The 23115-nt window shown below is 36.4% G+C and overlaps 3 protein-coding genes across 5 annotated transcripts in view; 1 reads left to right on the top strand and 2 right to left on the bottom strand.

The window, feature by feature from the left end:
- LOC137400211 (tudor domain-containing protein 1-like) overlaps positions 1 to 9909 on the top strand; it is a 46695-nt gene extending 36786 nt beyond the window's left edge. For both annotated transcript variants that reach the window (XM_068086550.1, XM_068086542.1), the window contains 8 exons: positions 170 to 234; positions 1462 to 1685; positions 1986 to 2227; positions 2796 to 2868; positions 3609 to 3734; positions 3925 to 4203; positions 4646 to 4807; positions 9354 to 9909. In XM_068086550.1, coding sequence (XP_067942651.1) covers positions 170 to 234; positions 1462 to 1685; positions 1986 to 2227; positions 2796 to 2868; positions 3609 to 3734; positions 3925 to 4203; positions 4646 to 4807; positions 9354 to 9529 — 1347 coding nt within the window. In that variant the 3' untranslated portion in view covers positions 9530 to 9909. The remainder of the gene's footprint in view (positions 1 to 169; positions 235 to 1461; positions 1686 to 1985; positions 2228 to 2795; positions 2869 to 3608; positions 3735 to 3924; positions 4204 to 4645; positions 4808 to 9353) is intronic.
- Positions 6715 to 8747, bottom strand: LOC137385368 (uncharacterized). The gene is made up of 3 exons (XM_068071817.1): positions 8574 to 8747; positions 7516 to 8019; positions 6715 to 6735 (listed from the first exon to the last, which is right to left on the bottom strand). The coding sequence occupies exons 1-3, from the start codon at positions 8745 to 8747 to the stop codon at positions 6715 to 6717; spliced, it is 699 nt and encodes a 232-aa protein (XP_067927918.1).
- Positions 9910 to 10061: 152 nt separating the features above from the next.
- On the bottom strand, positions 10062 to 22568 carry LOC137400290 (hepatocyte nuclear factor 6-like). Of its 2 annotated transcripts, none has more exons than XM_068086622.1 (5): positions 22303 to 22568; positions 19750 to 20706; positions 13232 to 13273; positions 12029 to 12249; positions 10062 to 11248 (listed from the first exon to the last, which is right to left on the bottom strand). In XM_068086622.1, exons 1-5 carry the CDS (start codon positions 22379 to 22381, stop codon positions 11135 to 11137), a joined length of 1413 nt encoding a protein of 470 aa, XP_067942723.1. In that variant the 5' UTR covers positions 22382 to 22568; the 3' UTR covers positions 10062 to 11134. The 2 variants fall into 2 exon arrangements, with proteins under 2 accessions (XP_067942723.1, XP_067942730.1); XM_068086629.1 differs by having other exon boundaries at positions 12029 to 12234.
- Between the last annotated feature and the right edge of the window lie 547 nt (positions 22569 to 23115).

The following is a 23115-nucleotide window of genomic DNA, read 5'->3' as shown; positions in this document are numbered from 1 at the left end:
TCAGGGGGATCAACTATCAATGCAGACATTGGTTTAGCAAGGCTTCCTGTATACTATCAACATCCATTTTTGTTATTGAAGTTTTTAGCAATAACTAATAGTATTGATGAGAATTAGTAGTAAGAGAATTAAAGGTTGCTATCTCAATTTATCATTCGTTTCGTGACAGACATCCTCTCAAAACTCATCACCCCAGTCACGATCTCCTGCTGGAAAACCTGCTCAAGCGCCCTGGTAAGAGATTTTCCTGTTCATAGATGTTGCTATACATATGTAGATTGGTTGTTGCTATACATATGTAGACTGGTTGTTGCTATACATATGTAGACTGGTTGTTGCTGTACATATGTAGACTGGTTGTTGCTATACATATGTAGATTGGTTGTTGCTATACATATGTAGACTGGCTGTAGCTATACATATGTAGACTGGTTGTAGCTATACATATGAAGACTGGTTGTTGCTATACATACGTAGACTGGTTGTAGCTATACATATGCAGACTGGTTGTAGCTATACATATTCAGACTGGTTGTTGCTATACATATTCAGACTGGTTGTTGCTATACATATGTAGACTGGTTGTTGTTATACATATGTAGACTGGTTGTAGCTATACTTATGTAGACTGGTTGTTGCTATACATTCATGTATGTAGACTGGTTGTTGCTATACATACATATATCTTGTTCAATATGATCAGCTGTTAGCAATACTGACTTCTGCCTGACTATTGACTTCGGCTACACAATCAGATTAGTTAGCTTCCATTCTTGTTTGTTTTACCTGTATTTTAATAATGGAACAAATTTATTTCTTGTACATGTATTTTTCTTGTGCAATTATTTTAAGGCTTGGTTACACACACCACCGAAATGTGTTGATGTGTAACCAACAAGTTGTTAGAGCTAGAGCCGGCTTGTCTGTCATTGGATGAAATAATTGATTATTACAATCTCGATTCAATTCTATTCATTTCTAACATGTGTTAGTCACATCCATGATTGTCTTTCGAATGATGATGATGACAACAGGGTTTCACACAAAATGTATTCATTTATGGAATTCTATTATCACTGGTAACATTTATTCGAAGGTATCTACTTTAAATTGTAGTTGTCTATAAAGATGTTAGATGGTTTTTTGACAACATGAACATTTAAAATTCTTCTTTCTATTGTTCAATTTATGTCATTTTCTATCTGAAAGCCATCAATATAGCACGCAGAAAACATGCAATTATTGATCTATCGATCGTTGAATATATGATTATAATAATAATGTATTTTAAATAATGAGCGGGAATAGACATGAATTTTACACATTTTTTTCTTACACATTAACAAATCATCAGGCATTATTTTAACACACATCTCCTTTTCGTCTTAGACACTTTTTTGAATTTAACTGTTTTAAGGTATTGTTTAGTCATAAAGTAATGAGAATCACTGCTGTTTGTAGCGAGAAAATAGTTGTCTCCCCTCTCCTTTCTACTGGAGTCACCTACGTTGTTACATTGCGCAAACTAGATGGTTTGTCCAAGTTTTGCGTTAACTTTCCTCGAGAGATTCCTCGTAATTTAGAGTCCCTTTCTAAACAGCTATCAGCTTTCTACTCCGACTCATCTTTGCCAGATCTGCAGAAGCCGACTGTCGGAGACTTTGCTGTATTTCAACGTACGCCGGGTATGTGTAAAACTTTAATGATGATGTTTTGATATGTGTTGTACAAACTGTGCTGAAATTATTTTCATCCGCTAAAATCATTGTCCAAGCGATACAAAGCGATCTATACATGCAATTATTTGTATAGATTGCAGTATGGCGATAGCTCAGAAATTTAAATGATCAGTCACTTGACAATATTTAGACCAATTTTTCTTAGCTTTTCGAAGCCCAAAGGGGATGCTTCATGTTCTATTTACAATTTACTATAATTACTATTTGTTGCTATTACAAACATTCCATTTTCTATTTGGCCTGCAGGTGTGTGGCTACGCGGTTGTATACAGAGGGTGTCTACAGCTAACAAAGTCGCGCTTATCCAACAGCTAGATTGTGACGGTGAGACTTGTAAGGTCACTTTCGACAAACTTCGACCATTGCTGCCGCGATTTGCTGAACTGCCCTGCCAGTCAATCCCAGTCTGTCAACTCGAGGGTGTCACAGATCCCGACCAGAAGAACGCCATTCTCAAACCTTTTATGCAGCTGCCTATTGAGTTGAAGGTACTTTTAACTCCTTGTGTACGATATGCTGTTCTAGAATGGGTGAATTATAAAAAAATAGTAGTGAACCATCATTTATTTTATGGATTGATAGTAAGTGATTATGTATTTGCGATAGATGCCCTTGTGTAGTAGATGCCCTTGTATAGTATATGGTATATTACATGATACCCTTGTATAGTATATGGTATATTACATGATACCCTTGTGTAGTATATGGTATATTACATGATACCCTTGTATAGTATATGGTATATTACATGATACCCTTGTGTAGTATATGGTATATTACATGATACCCTTGTGTAGTATATGGTATATTTAACATCAGAGCCTTTGAATGCGCTCCAAGTTAACAATGCTTAGAACTATTGGATGGTATATTTGATTATGTAATCTTTGAACTCGTGCATTGAATTCAGTAGTTTTGATAGTCATTACGTTGATGTGGTGTTATGATGGTGAATATGATTCGGCTGTAGCCTGCTAAACTTATTTCTCTAATTTTATGCCTACTAGATGTTTCTTTCCCTGATCAAACTTGCATGTCATTTTGCCACATTTACAGGTTATTGGCTATGAGGATGGTGTGTACACAGTCAGAGTTGCTCATGATGGGCAGCCACTGGGTGAGGCTTCAGGTTTGTATTAGCCACGGGTTCTCCAGAAGATTAGCTTTCATAGCTTTTGATGGGTTACCGCTAATTATTTAAATGGTTGGAAAGCCTTTTTAATAATGCTTCATTGTGGTAGGGTTTATTTTTTCCAATAGTAGAACCTGTGTCAGAGCTGCAAGTGGTTTTTTACATTTATGAATGTTTGCTACAGCATGAGATTTACTTTAAAAAGTAATGACACTTGCTAGCATTTTGTTGTGACATTTATCTGTTCTTATGTGTATGTACTTTTAAACCTTGTTATTAAATGAAACAAATCGAAACATACTGCATACATTTGTATTGTGGAACAAACTAAACGGTTATGGTTATTCCAATACAACCAACATTCCTGAACTTCGATGTGTAGTTTGAAAGGTCTTCCAAGTCACAAAGGGGAAACAACTTCGATGTCAACCAACAAACTTTAGATGCCGTTTATTTTATTAGCCATAATCTTTGAGTTAGATTTCCATATTTTAGCCAGCTGAGCCTTTTCTTCGCTTACATATTATTTTGGCTGATGCGAGTCTGTTGAGAGTCCATAGCTAAGGTGTATTGCCTTATAAGTAACATTCACAAATACAACCAAAAATTGTTTAAACGCAAGAACATATAGTATATTGGTTTGATTGAGTCCTTTCGGCTCTTGTATCTTTCTTGCAGAATGGTGGCACAAGGCATGTCTCTAGCATTATCATGGTTAGCTGGGTACATGCTTGTAGGTGAGAAGCATTGGATGGCTGGTACAGATATCCCCTACGTTAGCGTCCCTAAGGGACCCTTTCAAGCTAATATTCTGCATGTAGTTAGTCCATTGGAGATGTATTTTACTCCTGCTATTCAAAAAGGTATTTTTTACACTAGTCATATACTCATGAGTCTATCAAACAACCTTTTTATCAGCAACTATCTCTATTTGGTTTTTATTGCACTGTGTTAAAGATTTTGTGTGTTAAGTTTTTGTAAACATTTGATCAACATACATTCTTTATCACTCGGCATGTAGGCGATCTGACTGAGGTTCTGGTTTGACTGCAGATATACAGTTGTGTCTGGAAACGATCAAGGAGCAATCTAGCCTGGCTTCAGAAAGGTCTCCACCCACCTCGGTCAGGGTGGGAGAGGTTGTTTTTGTCTACTGCACTCTATTTGAGGAATGGGACCGGGCTATAGTCCTCAAGTCTCATGCAGGTAATAAACTGACTGTTCAGTCAGCAGACTATGGCTCCACTTACACCGAGACATTATCTAATGTCAGAAGCTTGGATGAGGCAAGTGCTCGGATACCCCTGCGCGCTGTGGAATGCTCTCTTGCAGGTTTGTGCTGTATTTTTTTCATTATACTACTATAATCGTAATTTGGGGGTTGCCTTATCTTCTGAAGAAGTTACTAGGTTAGCGAGTGGTAAGTGCTCATTTGCGAAACGAGACGCGCTCATTATTGTTTGTATTGATCTTATGATACAATAACTTGTCCAAATGTGTTTATTCTGTTGCTGTCAGAAATTTGTTACTGGTCGTGGTACGTATAAGTTGCATTGGTGGAAAAAAATATGAAGTTGCTTTGTTTTGATAGCATCTATCTGAAAGCGTGTAAAACATGATTTTTTGTACTAGTTAATAGTGTTAGTATGTCCGAGTATCTACAGACAAATAGACAGCATCTATCCAATAATACTATCTATCCAGGAATCCAGTGTTTCATTACTACTAACGCTTGGCTATGCTGTGTTTATATGATTGTTCACGTTGATCATAGGCGTTGAAGGCACACTTACTGATGCCGCCCGTCAACAAGTGCTAAAACTAGACCAGAAAAATGTAATAATAGAAGTGGTAGATGAATCCAATGGCTTGCTGGTTCGCATCACTGATCCATCGGGCTGTGATGTTGGGGAGGCAGTTTCACCGTTTATGTTGGGTAAGATTGACTTTTTTGTGCTCTTGGCGGGCATCCATGATAGCCTAATAACATAGCTTGTTTTTTTATGTAAAGGTTATTTCATTGTCTGAAACAAAAATATTTGTCGTAGTTAAGATTATGTTTATATGGTCCCTTTCAGAGATGTTAGCATTACATGAATGACTTAGCAAAATAGATTTTATACCAATAATTATTACCCGCTAATATGTATTTTTGCCTGATATTAAGTTCAGGTGTGAATTTAAAATATCTTATCATTAAGCTCGAATTATTTGGTCAAACCGCTTACATTGAGTGTTTACTTTTATATTTAACATTAGCAACTATAGATATAGCATACATTTGAAAAAGTACTTTTGTCACATTTTTTATTTAGTACAGGTAGCAAGCATGTTTAATTAACCCTGTTGCAGTTGGGTCGGTTGCACCTTTTGGAACTCTGCCATCAAAAATTAAGTTTCTGTGGTTTTAGGAATCACAATTTATTATTGAATAGCAAGCGAATTACTGCTTTAAAAGTTAATGTTGTAACTTTCCAACACATTAATAAATTAGTAATAAACAACAAGTAATAAACTAAATAATATAAGAGTTAAATTTACCATGGTTGGAGTCAACAGTTTTATTAAAGATGTAGTTGCGTCAAATTTAAGTTGATCTTAAAAGAAAGCATTTTTTTCTCTATCAGTTGATATGTTGTTTGTTGTGTTACGCGATCGCATTGCCAAGATATTTGAAGATTAAAACCGAAAAAATCTGATCGCCGTAAAAACGCTCAGGCCACAAAAACGTGCCCAGACTTGCCCAAAATGATGTCACGCGTTAGGCAACCTGTCTCCATCTCTCGTATTCACATCGGCTATTTGCGATAAAAGTCTAGTCTTACGCGGCTCTATTGGCATATATCTTATTTTGAATTTGCTCATGTTGGCTAGAATAAAATTTTAAATCCTGCTACAGATGCATTATTATGAATGTTTCAAAGGCCTCAAATAACGAAAATTGAAAATTTGTTCTACTCACTTTCTCCAAATGTTGTGTAAACATTTGGGTACCGACTACCAATTCTACCGGTCTACGATAATTCTGTCAAGTCACTATGTAGAACGCGGTCTTTGTATCAGCAGCTACCCATTATACTAACGATATACCGCCTCTTATAAGCCTCGCCCACATTATGCCTGTCGCCTATCTTTGGGGCAGGGCTGTATATCATTGCCTACACCGTCTACGTACTAGTTTCTTACTAGTAGTATTCTTACCGAATACTACCGAAGTGAAATAAGCAAGCCACGTCTTTGAAAAGAATATAGACAGGGATAGAGTGTTAAGGATGAGAAGTCTGCTGCAAACTGGATTTGAACTCACCTTCTCCAGTTCTGCGGACATCCATATACCATATCCAATTCACTACAATATTCTGCAAATCATGTTTTGCATTATCTTTAACAATATTATTTTATTATATAATTTTTACAAGCAAAATTATTTTCATCTCGGCATAAAACTTTTATTAAAAATATTCATCAAGTCGTGGCCACTCAGATAGTATTAGCTGATACAATAAGACAAATTCATCTACTGCAACAAACTCAAACAAAACATCATGGCTTATGCAGCACGCATTCAAGTCTCTCTTTCCACTTTATGGCAGTTTCCACACTGACAAAGCTTCTTCGGCTGGTGGGACGACATAAACATTCTGTAATCAGTAAAAAAAATGCAATAAATATATGTCATTCATAGATATGTCATTCTAAAGCGTATCTATTGACAGCTTCCAAATTAGGAGTTAAATAGATTGCGAGTGTAGTTTTAAAAACGAATAAACATTTAATAAAGGCACAAGCAAGCCAAGCTAACGATTCGAAGCTTTGGTTCTGGAAATTAAAGATTTGCAATGATCAATCGATTTTACCCACTTCCTACGAGTGAAAATAATTGGTAATCATGACTCTAATTTACTAAAAAAAATTCGAAAACATATTAAAGCTAGGTAAAACGGCAGATAAGCTATGAAACGATGATTGGAGATAGCAAAGAATTATCATTTTATTAATTAGTAAATGTATTTATGACTATAAAAATATTATATTTACTCAAGTATAGAAGACTCTAAGTTAATTTACCTCCATTCTGTCTTCCTCTGCAGCGAAACGCTGCTGACGCCTGTCAACAGCCATAGGCTGTCTACTCCAATATTTTACTAAAAGTTGCTCAAATAACTCTGAGTCGCAGTCGCTATACAAAACTATGTATAACTTAGTAATTGTTGAAACGCGTTGAATCAGTAACGTTGAGAATTCTCTAACGATGAGATTCTTCAAGATCACAGACAACGCGTTTTACGAGTGATAACATTTATTACAGCCTATATAAAGATTTCGCGCTCATGATTGGCTAACGAAGCGACCTCATATTTATCGCTCGTGGTTTCGTTTCAGATACCTTGCTTGTGACGTCACGAAATAGGCACCCACTGGAACGTGAGCTTTTTAAAAGAGGGCCTCATTCAAACGCATATATCTCTGGACAGGGTTAGTCTACAAAGACAAAAATGGCATCAAATTGTAGCTGATGTTTTAGCCTTTTATGGGTCCTAATTTCATTAAATTGACTTTTTTGACGCAACTACATCTTTAAACATAGTATTTAAGTTTCACTAATTATTTATAAAACCGCTTTACTACAAATGTGCTCCTTACCTTCACTACAAATGTGCTCCTCACCTTTACTACAAATGTGTTCCTTACCTTTACTACAAATGTGCTCCTTACCTTTACTACAAATGTGCTACTTACCTTTACTACAAATGTGCTCCTTACCTTTACTACAAATGTGCTCCTTACCTTTACTGCAAATATGCTCCTTACCTTTACTACAAATGTGCTCCTTACCTTTACTACAAATGTGCTCCTTACCTTTACTACAAATGTGCTCCTTACCTTTACTACAAATGTGCTCCTTACCTTTACTACAAATGTGCTACTTACCTTTACTACAAATGTGCTCCTTACCTTTACTACAAATGTGCTCCTTACCTTTACTGCAAATATGCTCCTTACCTTTACTACAAATGTGCTCCTTACCTTTACTACAAATGTGCTCCTTACCTTTACTACAAATGTGCTCCTTACCTTTACTACAAATGTGCTCCTTACCTTTGCTACAAATGTGCTCCTTACCTTTACTACAAATGTGCTCCTTACCTTTAATATTCAATAAAAGTAGCTAGTAAACGGATCATAATATAAATTTATGATCCGTTTACTTACAACTCCATTTGGTGTTTAGAATAATATCCGTAACAACATTCACATGGCTTTCGGTAAACAACAACTCTTCCTACATTGATAATTGATAAAATTGTAACAAAGTTAATTCAATGAGTTCCCCAGACATTCACACTGCAATAATATAGCGTTTAATTTGGTAAGTCGAAATCAAACGACTGCTGTGGAAATTCTATGTTCATTTTTCCTAGTTATCCAGTGCTGGTAAAAAAATATTTATTAACTTTATGATTATTTGAAAAATTTCTGAGGTTGTTTAAAAATTGAGTTTGAGCTTAATCTCAATTGTTTTGTTTTAAAAGAGCCATTCATTTCTGTTTGACCGAATATTGTTAGATTTTTGCGTTTGGTAAAAAGGTGTATGTATTCTAGAATAAACTTTTCGCATGCTTTTGGGCAGCTATCACAGTTTCTGTACAGACTTATTATGATTGGAATTAAAAGTTGGAATGATAAGATGGTTTTTGTACGCTGTTGTTGACTCTGGCTAATGGCAGAATTGGTTCCTGGCCTCGAAGCACTTCCCAGTTGTTCCTGTGGCAAGAGAATTGATTCACACTGACAAATTGTAGTTGTCTGCTCTCAAATACTTGGTGCTTATCCTCTTGGTTTATTTTATAATTGAGAACCTTCAGCCTATGCATTCCAAGTTTGAGTAAACAATGGAGGAGTTGAAAACAGCATCATGACACATTGATCCCAAAAAGTAGTGAACAGTACTGGGAGTGATTTGATTTGGGTGCCAAGAGGATTGAAACAAAGAAGTTGAAGAAATTTTGCAATAGATAAATTATAAATATATAATAATATATATATATAATTATATATATAATAATATATATATTATATATAATATTATATAATATATATATTATATATATATAAATATATTACAGGCTAGATGAATTACTTATGACTTTGTGCATAATAGAGCTCAGATGCATCAGCACGGGAAAGTTGAGTTCTTCTATGTATCTTGGGCTGTGTATTGTTGTAGTCTCACTTTGTTGTTGCGTGACATTTCAGTTTTATTATATGAAGTTAGCCTGGAGTTTCTTGCATCATGTCTGTCTGTCTTGAAATGCATCAGTGGGATTTAGTAACGTTAGGTATCTAAGACTAGCTGCATTGTGAGTATTACTACTTTCAATATGTCAGTGTTGATATCATTAAACTAGCTTTGTTTATACTGCTAGTCCTATCATAGTAATAAGGCAAAACCTGTTCATGAACGCTCCGCCGTTTTGCAGACTCAAAGCCATTAGAGGAGAAGGTTGCTCAGTCTCCTTCTACTCAACCCGGTGAAGTCCAAAGTCATGCTGATGCTCATTTGGCCAAACTTGAAGCTGAGATACAATCTATGCAACTAAAACTTCATGCACTTATGCAGGAAAAAGCTCGATTGCAAGAGGAAAAAGACGATTAATAACTTTAGTGTATGCTATTTGGTGATGGGTTAAACTGTCTTTCGCATTCAGTATCAGTACCTTCATTTCTGCACATAGTATTGCATCTTCTCCCATATTTTTGCACAGATGTTCAAATTACTGCAAGGCTAATGCATTGCGCTAATACTCAACCTTCTCATGTAACATTACGGCTGCAAGTATTACATGAACCATGGTACCGTGCATACATCAAAGCGTTATTTTTGCATAGATTATCGCAAACATTATATTCTCTTACTGTAACAGAGGTCAGCTACTCTTTCATAAGCTGTCATGTCACGCAGATTCTGCATTTCACTCGCTCAGCTAAGGTGTTAGTTGCAAGGGTCAAATCATATTTTATGTTTATACTCAAATATATTCATGATAACCGAACCTTTTCATCATGTAAATTTTATCAGCTGAGCCAAATTCTTGTGTTACTTTTTCCCTCGCACATGATTTTTATCAAAAGTGGGCCAATTTGAAGTTAAAAGGATTTTAAAACATCGAGATTTTAGATGCTTCAAGAATATATTGTTTAAGGTTGGAATCATCTGCGCTATAATAATATATAGTTACAGTACAGTGTCGATCTTGAACACAACGTAGTTATGGAAAATAGGTTGTGCCAATACAGAGGCACATTACATCACTGTAATATTATAAATAAATAATTTATAAAAATACACAACAATAAACAGTGCAATAAAATTTGCAGGACAACAAATAATAATAAAGGTGACTTTGGCCAAAGTAACAAAAATAGGACTACAACAAATAGGTAGTGAGTGATTGTGAAGAGATAACAAAAAAATGACTAGCGTGCGCAGATAGGCGGAATGTAAAACAAAATATAAATCTTCACCAAGACTCAATAAGGTGTTTCAGTCATTTTGGCTAAGTGTGATGAGATTTCGGAGATGGCCGCAATGATATGATTGTCAATAACAATTCGAGAAATTCATGGCAAACAACAGTAATACTATTAAGATGCTACGATATGTATTGCACCGTACAACAATGAATTTTAGTACTATTGCACTGCCGTTGAATTGCTTTCCATCTCTTCTAATACTTACAAATGTAAAAATAATAAATGAACGGCGTTTACACGGTTAACTAAAAATAGTGCAACATTAAATAGTACCGAAAAGAAATACACAAAACCACGGTCTATGTAGCACAATACAATAACAACTAATTTAAAAATAAGAAAATATACACACATTTTGGAATGTGCAATAATTATTATAATGGGGAAAATGAGATTACAAATACATTATACCGATTGCCAATGGAGACACGTAACATATTGTAGTGAGATTCATCTACCCTTTTATAGAAATCTGGAAAGAATAAAAGCTCTTCTTTTCACTCACACTTATTTACCACGAAGAATGAAAGAAATGCTTAGCTGACACCGATGTATCGAGTAGAAGTGAATATTTGCAGCGATCTGAGCTACCTGGTAGTGCCTAGATAACAAATGTGCTACTAAAAATAATGCTGTAGTATAGGCAGTAAGCATATTGACATAGGTAAAATCTAGCAAAAGTTGATATACACATCTGTGAGTCGAATAATGGACTAAAACTCGGAAATTAGTTTTTCGTGGATGTGGTAGAACCTCCACTTGAATCTCGGTCCATTTCATCTTTCCATTTGTCAACCGATCTACGCCTTGCATTCATGAAAAAGTTGGCAACCGTTGTAACCTGTAAGGGTAAACCTTTATCATCATATTTGAAATAGAACTTCTGTTTGGTAAATTATACATGACATGATTATATATTTTTATATATAATATTGTCATAACAATGTTATAATGTTGTTATATATAATATTGTCGTTATAACAATGTTATAATGTTGTTATATATAATATTGTCATTATAACAATGTTATAATGTTGTTATAGATAGTATTGTCATTATAACAATGTTATAATGTTGTTATATATAATATTGTCATTATAACAATGTTATAATGTTGTTATATATAATATTGTCATTATAATAATGTTGTTATAGATAATATTGTCATTATAACAATGTTATAATGTTGTTATATATAATATTGTCATTATAACAATATTATAATATTGTTATATATTTAAAAAAACCATATATAACAATACATATGTTGTAAATGGTTAAACATCAAAATCTATCAGTCATTGAGAAGGGAAGAAGGTGAACTAGTCGGGAAGATTTAAAAAAGATAACTATTTGTGAGATCATAGCCTACGAGTTCTAATCGGTTTGAAAAATGTATAGCTGTGTTGGTGGTTATATGTAATCAGTAGTACCACGGACGTGAGAAAATAGTTTATAACTTTTATAACAATTGCATAACATTCTGCAACCTTGTTAGGAACTGCGGGCTAGAAACTCACATAGTTGTCTTTTTAAATCTTACCGGTCTAGTCAGGTGTACAATATGTGGGTGGCACCTATGTTACATAACTCTCAAGATCTTTTTTAAGTAAAATCTTACCTCGAGACCCAGTTGCTGCGCTATTGTTGCTTGCATGTCTTTGTTAGGTCGTTTTGTCTCCTTAAATATTGCATGAAGAGTGCGTCTTTGAATGTCTGTAAATACTAGTCTTGGCTTTTTTGGTCCCTGACGCGTTTCGTCACTCGAATGGGACATCATATCATTTTCCATTTTCCTCTTTGTGCCCATACTGACTGGTCCCACGCCTACAAACATTCCGTCTATGTCTGAGAATAGTCTGCCCCAATCAAACCTTATCAGAGTAATTGCAGTGCCAGAGCCTTGACAAGGACCGAGTGGATAAAGCAATTACAACTCCGATTTGCAACTGTGAGAAACGAAATTATTCTCATGACAGCTGGTGCAAAAGGTGATTTAGTCAAATGCTATACCTAACTAAAGAAGTCAAGTGAATTATGGCGAAATGTGAAAACTAATTATATTTTAGATCACAACTGAAGCATTGTGGGTAATTCTTGCTTAATTTGTTGATAAGCCAACCAGGCATTAGGCATAATAATAGCAGAAGAGCACGAAGCCCTCCTTTGTCATCGTCTTGATGCAGCCATGAAATCCAGCGTTAATATTTTAATGGCAAAGTTTGAGAATTGTTTTGTTTGCTAGAAGTTGATCATATATGAATCCGTTGTATGGAAAAAAAGCTAATATTTATTTTTGTTAGTCTAAAATACACACCTTGCAATTTTGCACCAAGAAGTTTTCCAATTTCTATACACATTGAAATTTCCTTAGTTCAAAAATGCTGTGCGAAGCGAGCAACAAAGCTGTATAAAATATCAGCTAGTTGAACATTTGTCATTTAGTCTTCAAAAACTTACACATCTGGTACAATATTAGTAGTTTTACTGTTTAACTAGCCTCGTATCGATAGGTTTTGCTGTCAGTAATAAGGTGAATACAGCATATATGTGAGAAAGTAGGTTTGCATGCAAGAGCCGCTGTGTCATTGCACTGGTGAATAGAACGTGGACCTTACTAGTTGACAGTCTAGTACTAACTAAACGCTCATGGCAGCGAAGATTTCTCTTGTATGAGCTGCCTCGTTGAACTAGGCTAAACTGACGGCTGTCATGAGTATCTTAACTAGTAGAAGCGAAATTAGCTGCTTTGAGATTAGATTATATTCCAAGACCATATAATGCAAACATCTGCCACTTTTTAACATCTCTGAAATTTACTTACCAGGTTTCATTTTCGGATCTTGCAAATGCATCATCTGTGTACCTGTAATTTATAAACAATTTATTAAATTGGCAAAATATTTAAAGTAAAAAAGTCAAGTTGAAAATTACTAGTCAAAGTATTCATAACTAATGAGAAACCTGTTGATTTTTTTTTATAAGAATATGTTTTCAATTATCCAAATATTGTAGCAATATTAAGTCAAAGCAATTTTAGCTAGAATTTAAAGTTATTAAATGTCTGAATCTGACAGATACTGAAGAATATGTTATAATGCGTGTCTTCATAACCCTGTGATTACTTTCGTTCTGGCAAGCCTAAACATTAAAATCTTTTGTCTTAACCATACAGCAACATAAAGGAGTTTGGTGTTATTTTATTTAAATTTCGTATACGTATGGTTTTGGTATTGAAAGGGTTACAATGTAAGTATCTCTGCTCAGCGCTTGTAATTGCTCAAGTCCTGTTTAAGAGTCTGGATGCAACGTGTAGATTAATTAGCGACAATGACCTCTGCCCATCTCATTACGTTTATTGTTTTGGCAATTTCATTGCAAATTAATGAGGCGATACAAAAGTTTTTCAGATGGAAATTCAAACGCACCTGTTGGAAGAAGTGAAGATGAGAATTTATCAATAAACTTATTAATAATTAATTAGACAATCCAGTTTTCTTTATTTCATTATATCGCGGCTGAGAGCACAATTATGCTAGTGCTTCATGTGGAAAATTAGCCAAAAATGCTGGCTATTGTCAATAAAAAGCGCCTGAACAAGACTTGCCATTCCCATTGTTACGCGTTGACAGTTACACAAGTATATTACAAAGGAATTTGCCCCTCTTTCTATTTTTGTTCATCAAATATTATTCTGCGCGTATCATGTCTCCTCTCTCTTTAAACGTCTCCGTCCCACACGGTTATGCAAATCTTTTGTCTTAACGTTGTCGCTTGTTGTCAAACAAAAAAAACTGCATATCTTTATGGATGGGTATAGAGCTTTTGTTCTTTGTTGTCAGCTGCCATGCATAGCATTTATTCATGAAGAGTCGCATACCTACTCGAGTTTTCTCATCCGATATTAATACAATGTCAATTCATCTCTCGTGGCATAATGCTATGGCTTGTTTGCATTAGGTCGCGTGGCATTATTTGCTTTCTGCTGAGTGTTTTACGCGTACGAATTAACCATTAGCATGAGCTTTCAGCTGTCAAATAACCCATCAGTTATACTGATACATTCAGTGATGCCTTCCAGCGAAGTGAAAGCGAGTGCAATGTTTTAAATGCCCAAACATAATCTAATGGAGGTTGAGCAGAACGTTGATAAATTAATTTAGTCCACTATTGCAAATTTTAGCGGAGACGAGATAGCTAGAAAGGGAATATGATTTTATACATAATCTAATATGGCTAATTTTAAGAGAGCCAACGATAAGATCGGCGCCAGTGAAGAACAAGGATGATGTAGGTTTACTGTTACATAATTGACATTCAGAGTCTTTTTTATTATTATGACGTATATGGTGATTTTGAATTAGTAATTTTAAGTTTACATTTGTTATATTTGACTCACTCGCTGCATGGCCCTCGAACGATTTAGCTTTGCTGGCGATGGTAGTATTAGAAACAAGAGTGCATCAGCTGATCTTAAGTGTACTATTGAGTTTTACACAAGAAACAAGAGGTGTTCCCCAGTAAAAACATCAATAAGGCATTCCCAACTAAATCATTTAAAATCAGTAATCACAACAATTTCCAATAAAAATCATGCATTATGAATGGATTTTCTTTGGTGCTGTGAGCTAGGGAGACCTATGCTTATGGATTTATGGATTCGTCTTGCCTCTGAATCTCATTGTCACTGAGTCCTACACAGATCAATAACATGAATGTAGACTAGTAGCAGATACAGAGCTGTGACAGTTCAGTATGTTTATGCTATAAAAGAGGTTGAAGATGGAAAAGCCTTCTAACGGCTAGTATATGACTGATTTGCAACGAGTAGAAGCATATGGGTCAGCTTTCTCTCTCTCGGTAGCTTCCCGCCCTCAATTAGTTGTGCGTTAATTGTCTCGTGGAGTCTTGGAGAGCGCCACTCTTGAGAGCCTAGTCACTAGAGAACTTCATTAGCGCAATAAATCTTTGCCCTTCGTTTCATTTTAGACATGATAGGCTTAGTTCTCGCCATCTGCAAGCTATAATTAAATGTCTTTTCAGCTTGAAATGAAATTTTAGAGTGTGCTAGTTAAACGGATATTATTCGAGCGAGATTTGATCCCATTAGACGGAACGCTGAAAGCTTTTAGCTTGTCACGGAGAAAAACAATAGCCGTGCTAATTACGTAAAATGATTGCGATTTGCTATGTAAAACTGAGCTTCAAAAACTCGTATCATTATACTCAAACAGCGCTGATAAACAAGGCAGGATTGCAAGCCGCTTGATACTCTCCCGAGCCGCTTCGAATGCTTTGTTCCAGTTACACGCAAGGCTTAATAGGGAGGCTGTGTGATGAGAAAACAAAGAAGATAATGCCATAGTCGTCCCAAGAGAATCTGCCTTGTGAAACTCCGTAGTACGAAGTGTTCCACTGATTCAGTTCAAACCCACACTGACTGATTCACTCGCGTGCTCTTAACCCTTTCCTCTGTGTCATTTTCTCTTACAGTAATTTCAAATTACGCCAGACTTCATTGAAGTGAACGCGCTTGCGAAACCGGCTTCTCTATTCTTGTTGTAGCTAACATAGTTACAGCACTAGTGACTGTCGACAATATATTGTCGACTGTTACATTTATTATCCATTCCTATATCCCTCAACTTACACTCGCCATTTATGGTTTTTATCGTAACTTTTCAATCATGAATTTTGGGTTGCTGGGAGATGAATGCCTCCTGAATATCAACCACTTGCAAAATATAGAGTAGCTGCATTTTTAGCTAAGCCATCATCTCAAACGTTTGGAGATGTCTTGCTTTTGGGGATATTTTTATTGTTGTCTCAATATTTTTCTTATAGCGCAATATTGCAAACATGTTATATATCAACACTGGCATAATAAATATTTTTCTAGATATTTTAGACAAGTATATTTGTTCCACCTTCTTCCAGTTGTCTTTAAACCAAATTTAGGTACAGCGCTGCAAGTACAACAACGCAATTCAACTAAATAAGAATGCAGCACTCAATGGTTTAACACTTTTGCTAGTTAATGCAAGGTTGGCTATTGTGTTAGACCTTCTGATTCAAAAATAGTTTTACAATTTCACAAAAGGCAAGCGGCTGTAGTTATTAACAGACTTGCATTAAAATTTTACTATTTTCCTATTTGAGTCAGCCCGTATATAGCATTATTATTAGCCCGTATATAGCATTATTATTAGCCCGTATATAGCATTCGTTATCAATTGTTTGTTTGATCAGGTACTCTGAGCGATTCTTATACTTTTTAAAGACTGGTTCACGCAATATCGCTGTATTTCGGCTGCAGAGTATAGTCGACATAGTCAACTACATGGTCACATAATTGACAATGAATGCCGCAAAGACGATGAATGAAGGACGATACAGTGTGAACCAGCCTTAAAGGCCTTGTAATGCTGTGAGGAGTGAAAGGGGAAGCGCCTGAAGCATGACTATGCTCATTAGGCACAGAGCTAACATCTTTTTCGTTTTTTTTCATCTAAGCTTAAAGTCTAAGATACTTCATATGGACCGCAGCTTCTCACTTCTACCTCTTCATCTTCCTTCACAGTAAATGTATATAATTTTATATATAATATAATATTATATAGGCTATATATAATATTAAAAATGCTCGTTATCAAGTCTACTGAAGTCAGAATTACAAAAGTAAATAGTGTTTTTATACTATAGATGCTGCAGAAGATAGTGTAACAACTTGATAGAAAAATTGACCAATCAAAAAGTCTAATATGAGGGAGACGCTTTTGGTTGGTCATTCCTACTTCACCACTGTTACATACTTAATAGCTTATCTGTGGCTCATATCTAATCATAGAAATTTGCCTGCAAGAGAATCGTAGCTATGTAACCCAGCTATGTAATCCAGCTATGTAATCCAGCTATGTAATCTAACATTCTCATAATTTCCTTGACATAAATTTTTTTAATGCTAATTTTCCTTAATATCTATAGAAGTAGGGCAGCTAGGGATTGGCTGGTGAGTTCTCATATGTTTTTATGAAAAACAGACAAGTAACTCAGTAAGACAAGTGTTGAACAGACCTTGTCAGTAGTCAGCGTCATAAATCTGCTAGAAACTTATTCCTAGTATTCTGTGTATCAACTACAAATGGGTCTGTTGTTTCCTTCTAGTTTTCTTTTTGTTGTTATAATGTTAGCATCAAAAACTCTTGTTGATAAAATATTTGTGAGTTCTGAAAACATTACTACAACGCTGGCCAGCTAGCTCTCAAAAAGCCCTAATAATTAGATACGACAGGTTAAAACAAAATTGTACTTTGAAATGAAAGAAAATTATATGTATTTCTCTGCATTTTAATTGCAAAACATTGAAGGAAAATTGTGGTCCAAGTTTAGTTTAGATACACCAAACCCACACTCCTGATTTTATAATATAATATTATAATATAAACAACTATACCCATAAAACCCATGGTTTGTCATATGGCAGCTGTTAATTTTATGTACTGTATACAGTCAACAACTTTGGTTCATGCAGCCTTTAAAAATATTTCAAGAATTTACTAGTTTAATTAATTTTAAAATTAGTTTTAGTAAAAAAACTTGACTAATCCTGTTTATAAAATTTGTATTTATATGTAGATACATATAACGAATGTTACTTTTTTAGTGTACTTTTTTTAAAACTTTTTATCGAATGGTAAACTTGTCTGCCCCGCTTTTCAGTTGCTTGTATCTACTGGTAGCTGGAGTTGTTGGTCCATAAAGGATGTAGTACTTATAATTAGCCGTGATGCAATGATGCCGTTGTTTGTGCGGTATTCGAAAAGCCTTTCAAATCGCTGCCTTGCTGCCTTAATTCTCAAAGCAGCCACTGTTCATTTGAGACGGCAACTTGAGGATCAAATTTCCTTAGTAAAACAATGGATCTATTTGCAGTCACAGCCCATTTCCTATCAGTGAAAAAAACGCTTAGGTTTTCAAGTGAACGCTTGCAAAGCAGCTGCCGTGCTTTAAGACAAGCAACTAGTGAACAAGCATATGTGTTAATTTACTCACTTAACAGGCAAACAAAAAAACTCATTCTAAAATACTGAACGTGTGTTTGTGTAAGGAAACGGGGCTATCAAGCTTCACTTTTGTCACAAAACACCTGATTAAACCCAAGTGCTAATGCCAGCAATGAACTCTCCTATATTTGCAAATGCTATTAATCCCCGCACTGCTCTAAAAACAAACGTTGAATAACGACAACAAGTGACGACAACGGCTCTCACACCATTAGCCCGCTTGCGCAAAAGAGTCATAATAATATGTGGCAGCATTCACCGCGGCAGAACTTTTGTAATTGCGAGAGCAGCAGTGGTGCTCCTACGGGGAATATACTCTTGGTTCTGAATTATGAATGCATAGTCACGATCAAATAACAACTTTTGAATCCTTGCAACGTGCTGAGTGCTGCCGGAGTGCTGCCAGTTAATGATGTTCATTTACATTGCGGGAGCTGTTTCGCACATCTGGCCATGCCTTGTGTTTTATACAATTAATGAGCTATCTAATCTAGTAAAGTGGCTTGCATCTGTTGATTAGGAAGGAAACGCACAGACAACGATTCTAACATCTTTGGGCTTTACAACGATGAAGAATATTTGTGATTAACAACTGCCATCCTTGATGTCTATGCTAGGCGGGCTCTTAAAACTAGCTGTTAAATGCTTTGTAAAAACACACCCAAAGCCTGTGTTTAAGGCATGAAATCCAGCTATTCATTCCTTGTATCCCAGAAGCGCGGGTAATGCGAACAATAACTGTAACAGAAAAACTCATTGTTGGTTTCTACTGCCGGACAATGTAGCTAATGAATAAAGAGACTGCCCCTAGCACGCAACGCTTAGCTCCCAAGTGGTGCATACTCAATGCGTCTCAATGTGTCACCAGCACTTGGAACGATAATTAACTTGAGAACTAGTATACCCAAATGTCACGTCATGGCTAGCACGGCTCCACGCAATGGCTGCCACTAGACGACAGCGACAGGCTCCGGCTTCGTTTGCGTGCCCTGACCAACACTGCTTAGGGAAGCCATAATTTTGCTTCCTAGTATGACATTGATTTTAAAAGCAACAGGCTGTGGTATTTTAATAGAAAGAATTACTATAAAATCTATAACTCCCCCACCACTGTGATAACAATATTCACATTGATCCACATTGATCCAAATTCAGATGTTTAGCTGAGTTCACGTCTTATAGTATTGATGAGTTGCACACGTGTGTACTACTGCTAGTAGGCAAGTTCAATCCACGTGCTTTACAATAATTGCTGCCGCAAAGCAGCAAATGTACCTACCTGCCAAACGTAGGGCTGACATTCTTTGGAATTCAGGCTCCTGAAGCCACTTCCACATTCTGCGGAACGTTTCTCTCCCTGACTTCAGCTTACTCCACGGCTTTGGATTTCGCAAAAGATCGCTGAGGGTGCCTTGACTGCGACACAGAACTCTTTGAGCGAATACGGCTTGTGGAATGCTGTACCTTTTCAGCTCGCTGCTGATCTTTTGCGCGAGCTCTTTAGTGTTGATTTCTTCCATCGGCTCATTTTTTCCCGAATCCATGTGACGATCTCTTGTTTGCATGTGTACTGGTTGAACTGGGCTCTGTGATATATGCATCGGATTCATTGAGTTCGCCGTGATCATCGGTGTCGGAGATTGCAAGCTTCGCGTCATCCTCACTCCTGGTACCGGGTATTCCGTGTACGGAGAGTTGGGTGACATTAGCTTCGGATCATGCTTTGGTGACGCCAAACCGTTATTGTAGCTGTGATAGCCGAGAGATTGGTTATAGCCGTTCATCATCATGTTGCCATAATGCATAGGGCTTGTATTTCCAAAGTTCAGTTTTTCTACATACCTATAATTGTTCGTATCCATGGCAAAGTTATTGTTCTGCATAAGAGAGAAACCTGAGCTCACATTTGGCGCGTGTTGGTGTGGAGCTCCGAATTTGTCTGATACTGTAGAGATTGGTGGTAGAGATTGCATTCCGGATAAAGTCGTATATTGCCCTCCATACGCCGCGAGATTCGGGCTCATCCTGCCATTGAGTGTCTGATACGTCGGTTCGGGTATATGAGAGCGTATCTCGTTGCTGTCTAACACACTGGCTACACTCACAGACGGCTGATGTTGTCTTGTCGTCAGCGGTGACATATCGTGAGCCGTCATCAGAGGATCCGCCGAACTCGGAGAGTTCACGTGATCCTGATCTCCTCCCATATCACCTATGTTTTCCATCGTCATTGTGCCTGAAACGTAGATAAAGCTGCTGATTCTCTCAGTTCGTTTATCAGCTGCCCTCCTTCTACTCTAGCTTACCGCCTATTGAGAGCCGTTAAGCTACTCTACGTTCCCTTGTTTGTTTGATATGTTTTCGTCTGACTGCATTGAAAAATCTATTTGAAAAGAAGTTTGCTCTTAGTATTTGTGAATGCCTCACACGTTAGCCAGTCTTCTCCTTATTAGCATTAATAGAACGAGCTATATGGAGAGCGCATGCGCAATTAGCAATTACGTCAATATCTGTACTAACAAAGAGCAGCTGGGAAACAACGAGGATGTCATATAAGATTATTGTGATACAGAAATAGCTGTTCAGCGCTGCCACCACGCCGCTGTCAGCGTTATTACTTGAATAGACAGCATGTTATGTAATTATGAGTTTCCATTTAGGCGACTTGTTAGGTAGTATTTTAAAATAGTTGTAGAAAAATTAATCATGCTACGATGTTTTATCCTGACAAGCAGTTTCTCTTCTATCAATTCATATATACAGTTAAATAAGTGGTTGCAATGCATTTAAAAATATGTTGGACTTTGACGAATTTCCCTTCCAACTTTTGGAACCTTCCAATATTCAATTTTTGCTTAATTTTATAAATTAATAGTAACAATATAATACAATACTCCATTTACTAGATATGGTACTTTGGAATGTATATTAAATGTAAAATTATATATACAGTTAGTTTTACTGTTCTCTTGGGTTGCAATCAGAATATACATGCTAACATTAGATACTGTGGACTACTTTTCAGCTCACAGAAAGTTTTTTAGATGGTCGAGCATAAAAAATTAAACTTTACCCAATTGGGTCATGCAAGTCGCCCACTCCACCGTCTTAATCCAGTCATACTAAAGTGCATTTATGATAGATAAACTCTGTAACCTTCTAAAGAACTTAGTAGGAAAGAAATAGATTAAATGTAATATACAGTATGGTAACGAGACTCACCCCCATAGGCTTGCATCACCATGTTTTGTGTGAGTGACTCGCACTACCTGAATCAAATCACTTACTATAATAATGAACGTGTGACTATATTTAGCAACAAACTCGCATGAGACACGGACTGCTGCACTGTTACTGCTGATGCGAAGCCGCAACCAGACCGTCTGAAGCAAGCCAAACCCTAATGCATTCTGAATTCATTAAGACTCTTTGACCTTAGAGCAAATTAAGCTTCTGCTATACTAGGTTCAACAGCTGTTCAGTGGCACACTTGTGGCACAAGACATGCAGCATAATCCAATCAGCCAATAGGACAATTTTCTGACCACAATAAGCAGGTGCCCGCTGCTCCGGCTACATGTGTTACTGCATTCATTACGTGCCTTTGTCAAAAGAGCAAATAGTCTGCCTGATGATAAGACAGGAAGGTGATGCGTGTGATGATTAGTCTCTTTGTCGCCATCTATTATTATTTCATTTAAATTTTAACTATTTATTCTGAAATTCATCAAAATCTGCTTAAAGATAAATAGATGCACCTCACACCGTTGTCACAATTTGAAAAACATAATGTTATGTCCTTTGATTTACTTCACGCATACTTGACACTTACCTGGTGGATGGCTATGGTGGCTCGGATGTGGCATAAACTTTGCAAAGCGATGATGGTAAGCCATGAGTGTGGACGACATGTGCTCCTTTATGTCCTACGCGGACGACTAGTCGCATATAGTGTCTCTCGTCAGCTTCAGCTATACCAGCATCTGCTGCGGCAACGTCAACGACTCAAATGATAAACAAATAAATACTCAGGCAGCAGTGGTGTGAGTTGAGTGGTTGAGCCTGGAATGTGTGCAAAAATTATGCATGCCCATTTTGATGCTATCCACCCGCACTGACGGAATAGACTAATTACATAAACGAATCATTTGGTAACATTGATTTTCTCCAGATTTCTATAGACCATTGTCACGTGGTATGCAAAATAAACAATGATATCGTTGGTCGCGTGGCCTCTTGTGCTCGATGTTTGGAAGTATTTTATAATATATATTGCACTTGGCTCATAAAAGACCATATTCTATTAAAGTCAAAAGTTTTCTTGCTATATCTATTTCGCTAACTGACTTAGACCAGTGGTGAAAAGCATAGAATAAACAATACTTTCTGTTCATAGGTAAACCGCTTTTATAATATATTTAAAAGCAATTTTGCTCTGTGAGCAAACATATTTTTGCGGAGAGATGCTTTGTTTGTGAAGGTTAGCAAATATTTACTAATGGGTATAACTTTACATGTATAACAAATGGTGTTGGCTAACACTGCCCCATAACAATTAATGGCAAGCCCGAGTCAAGCTTTCTAGACAATAGCCCAACGACTAATTACTCACAAAAAATAACAAGACGAGAATGCAGACTCGGCT

This window comes from Watersipora subatra, chromosome 1, assembly GCF_963576615.1.
Source record: "Watersipora subatra chromosome 1, tzWatSuba1.1, whole genome shotgun sequence".
NCBI lineage: Eukaryota > Metazoa > Bryozoa > Gymnolaemata > Cheilostomatida > Watersiporidae > Watersipora > Watersipora subatra.
Note: the sequence above shows the minus strand (reverse complement) of the source record. Positions and strands in the feature narration are given on the sequence as shown.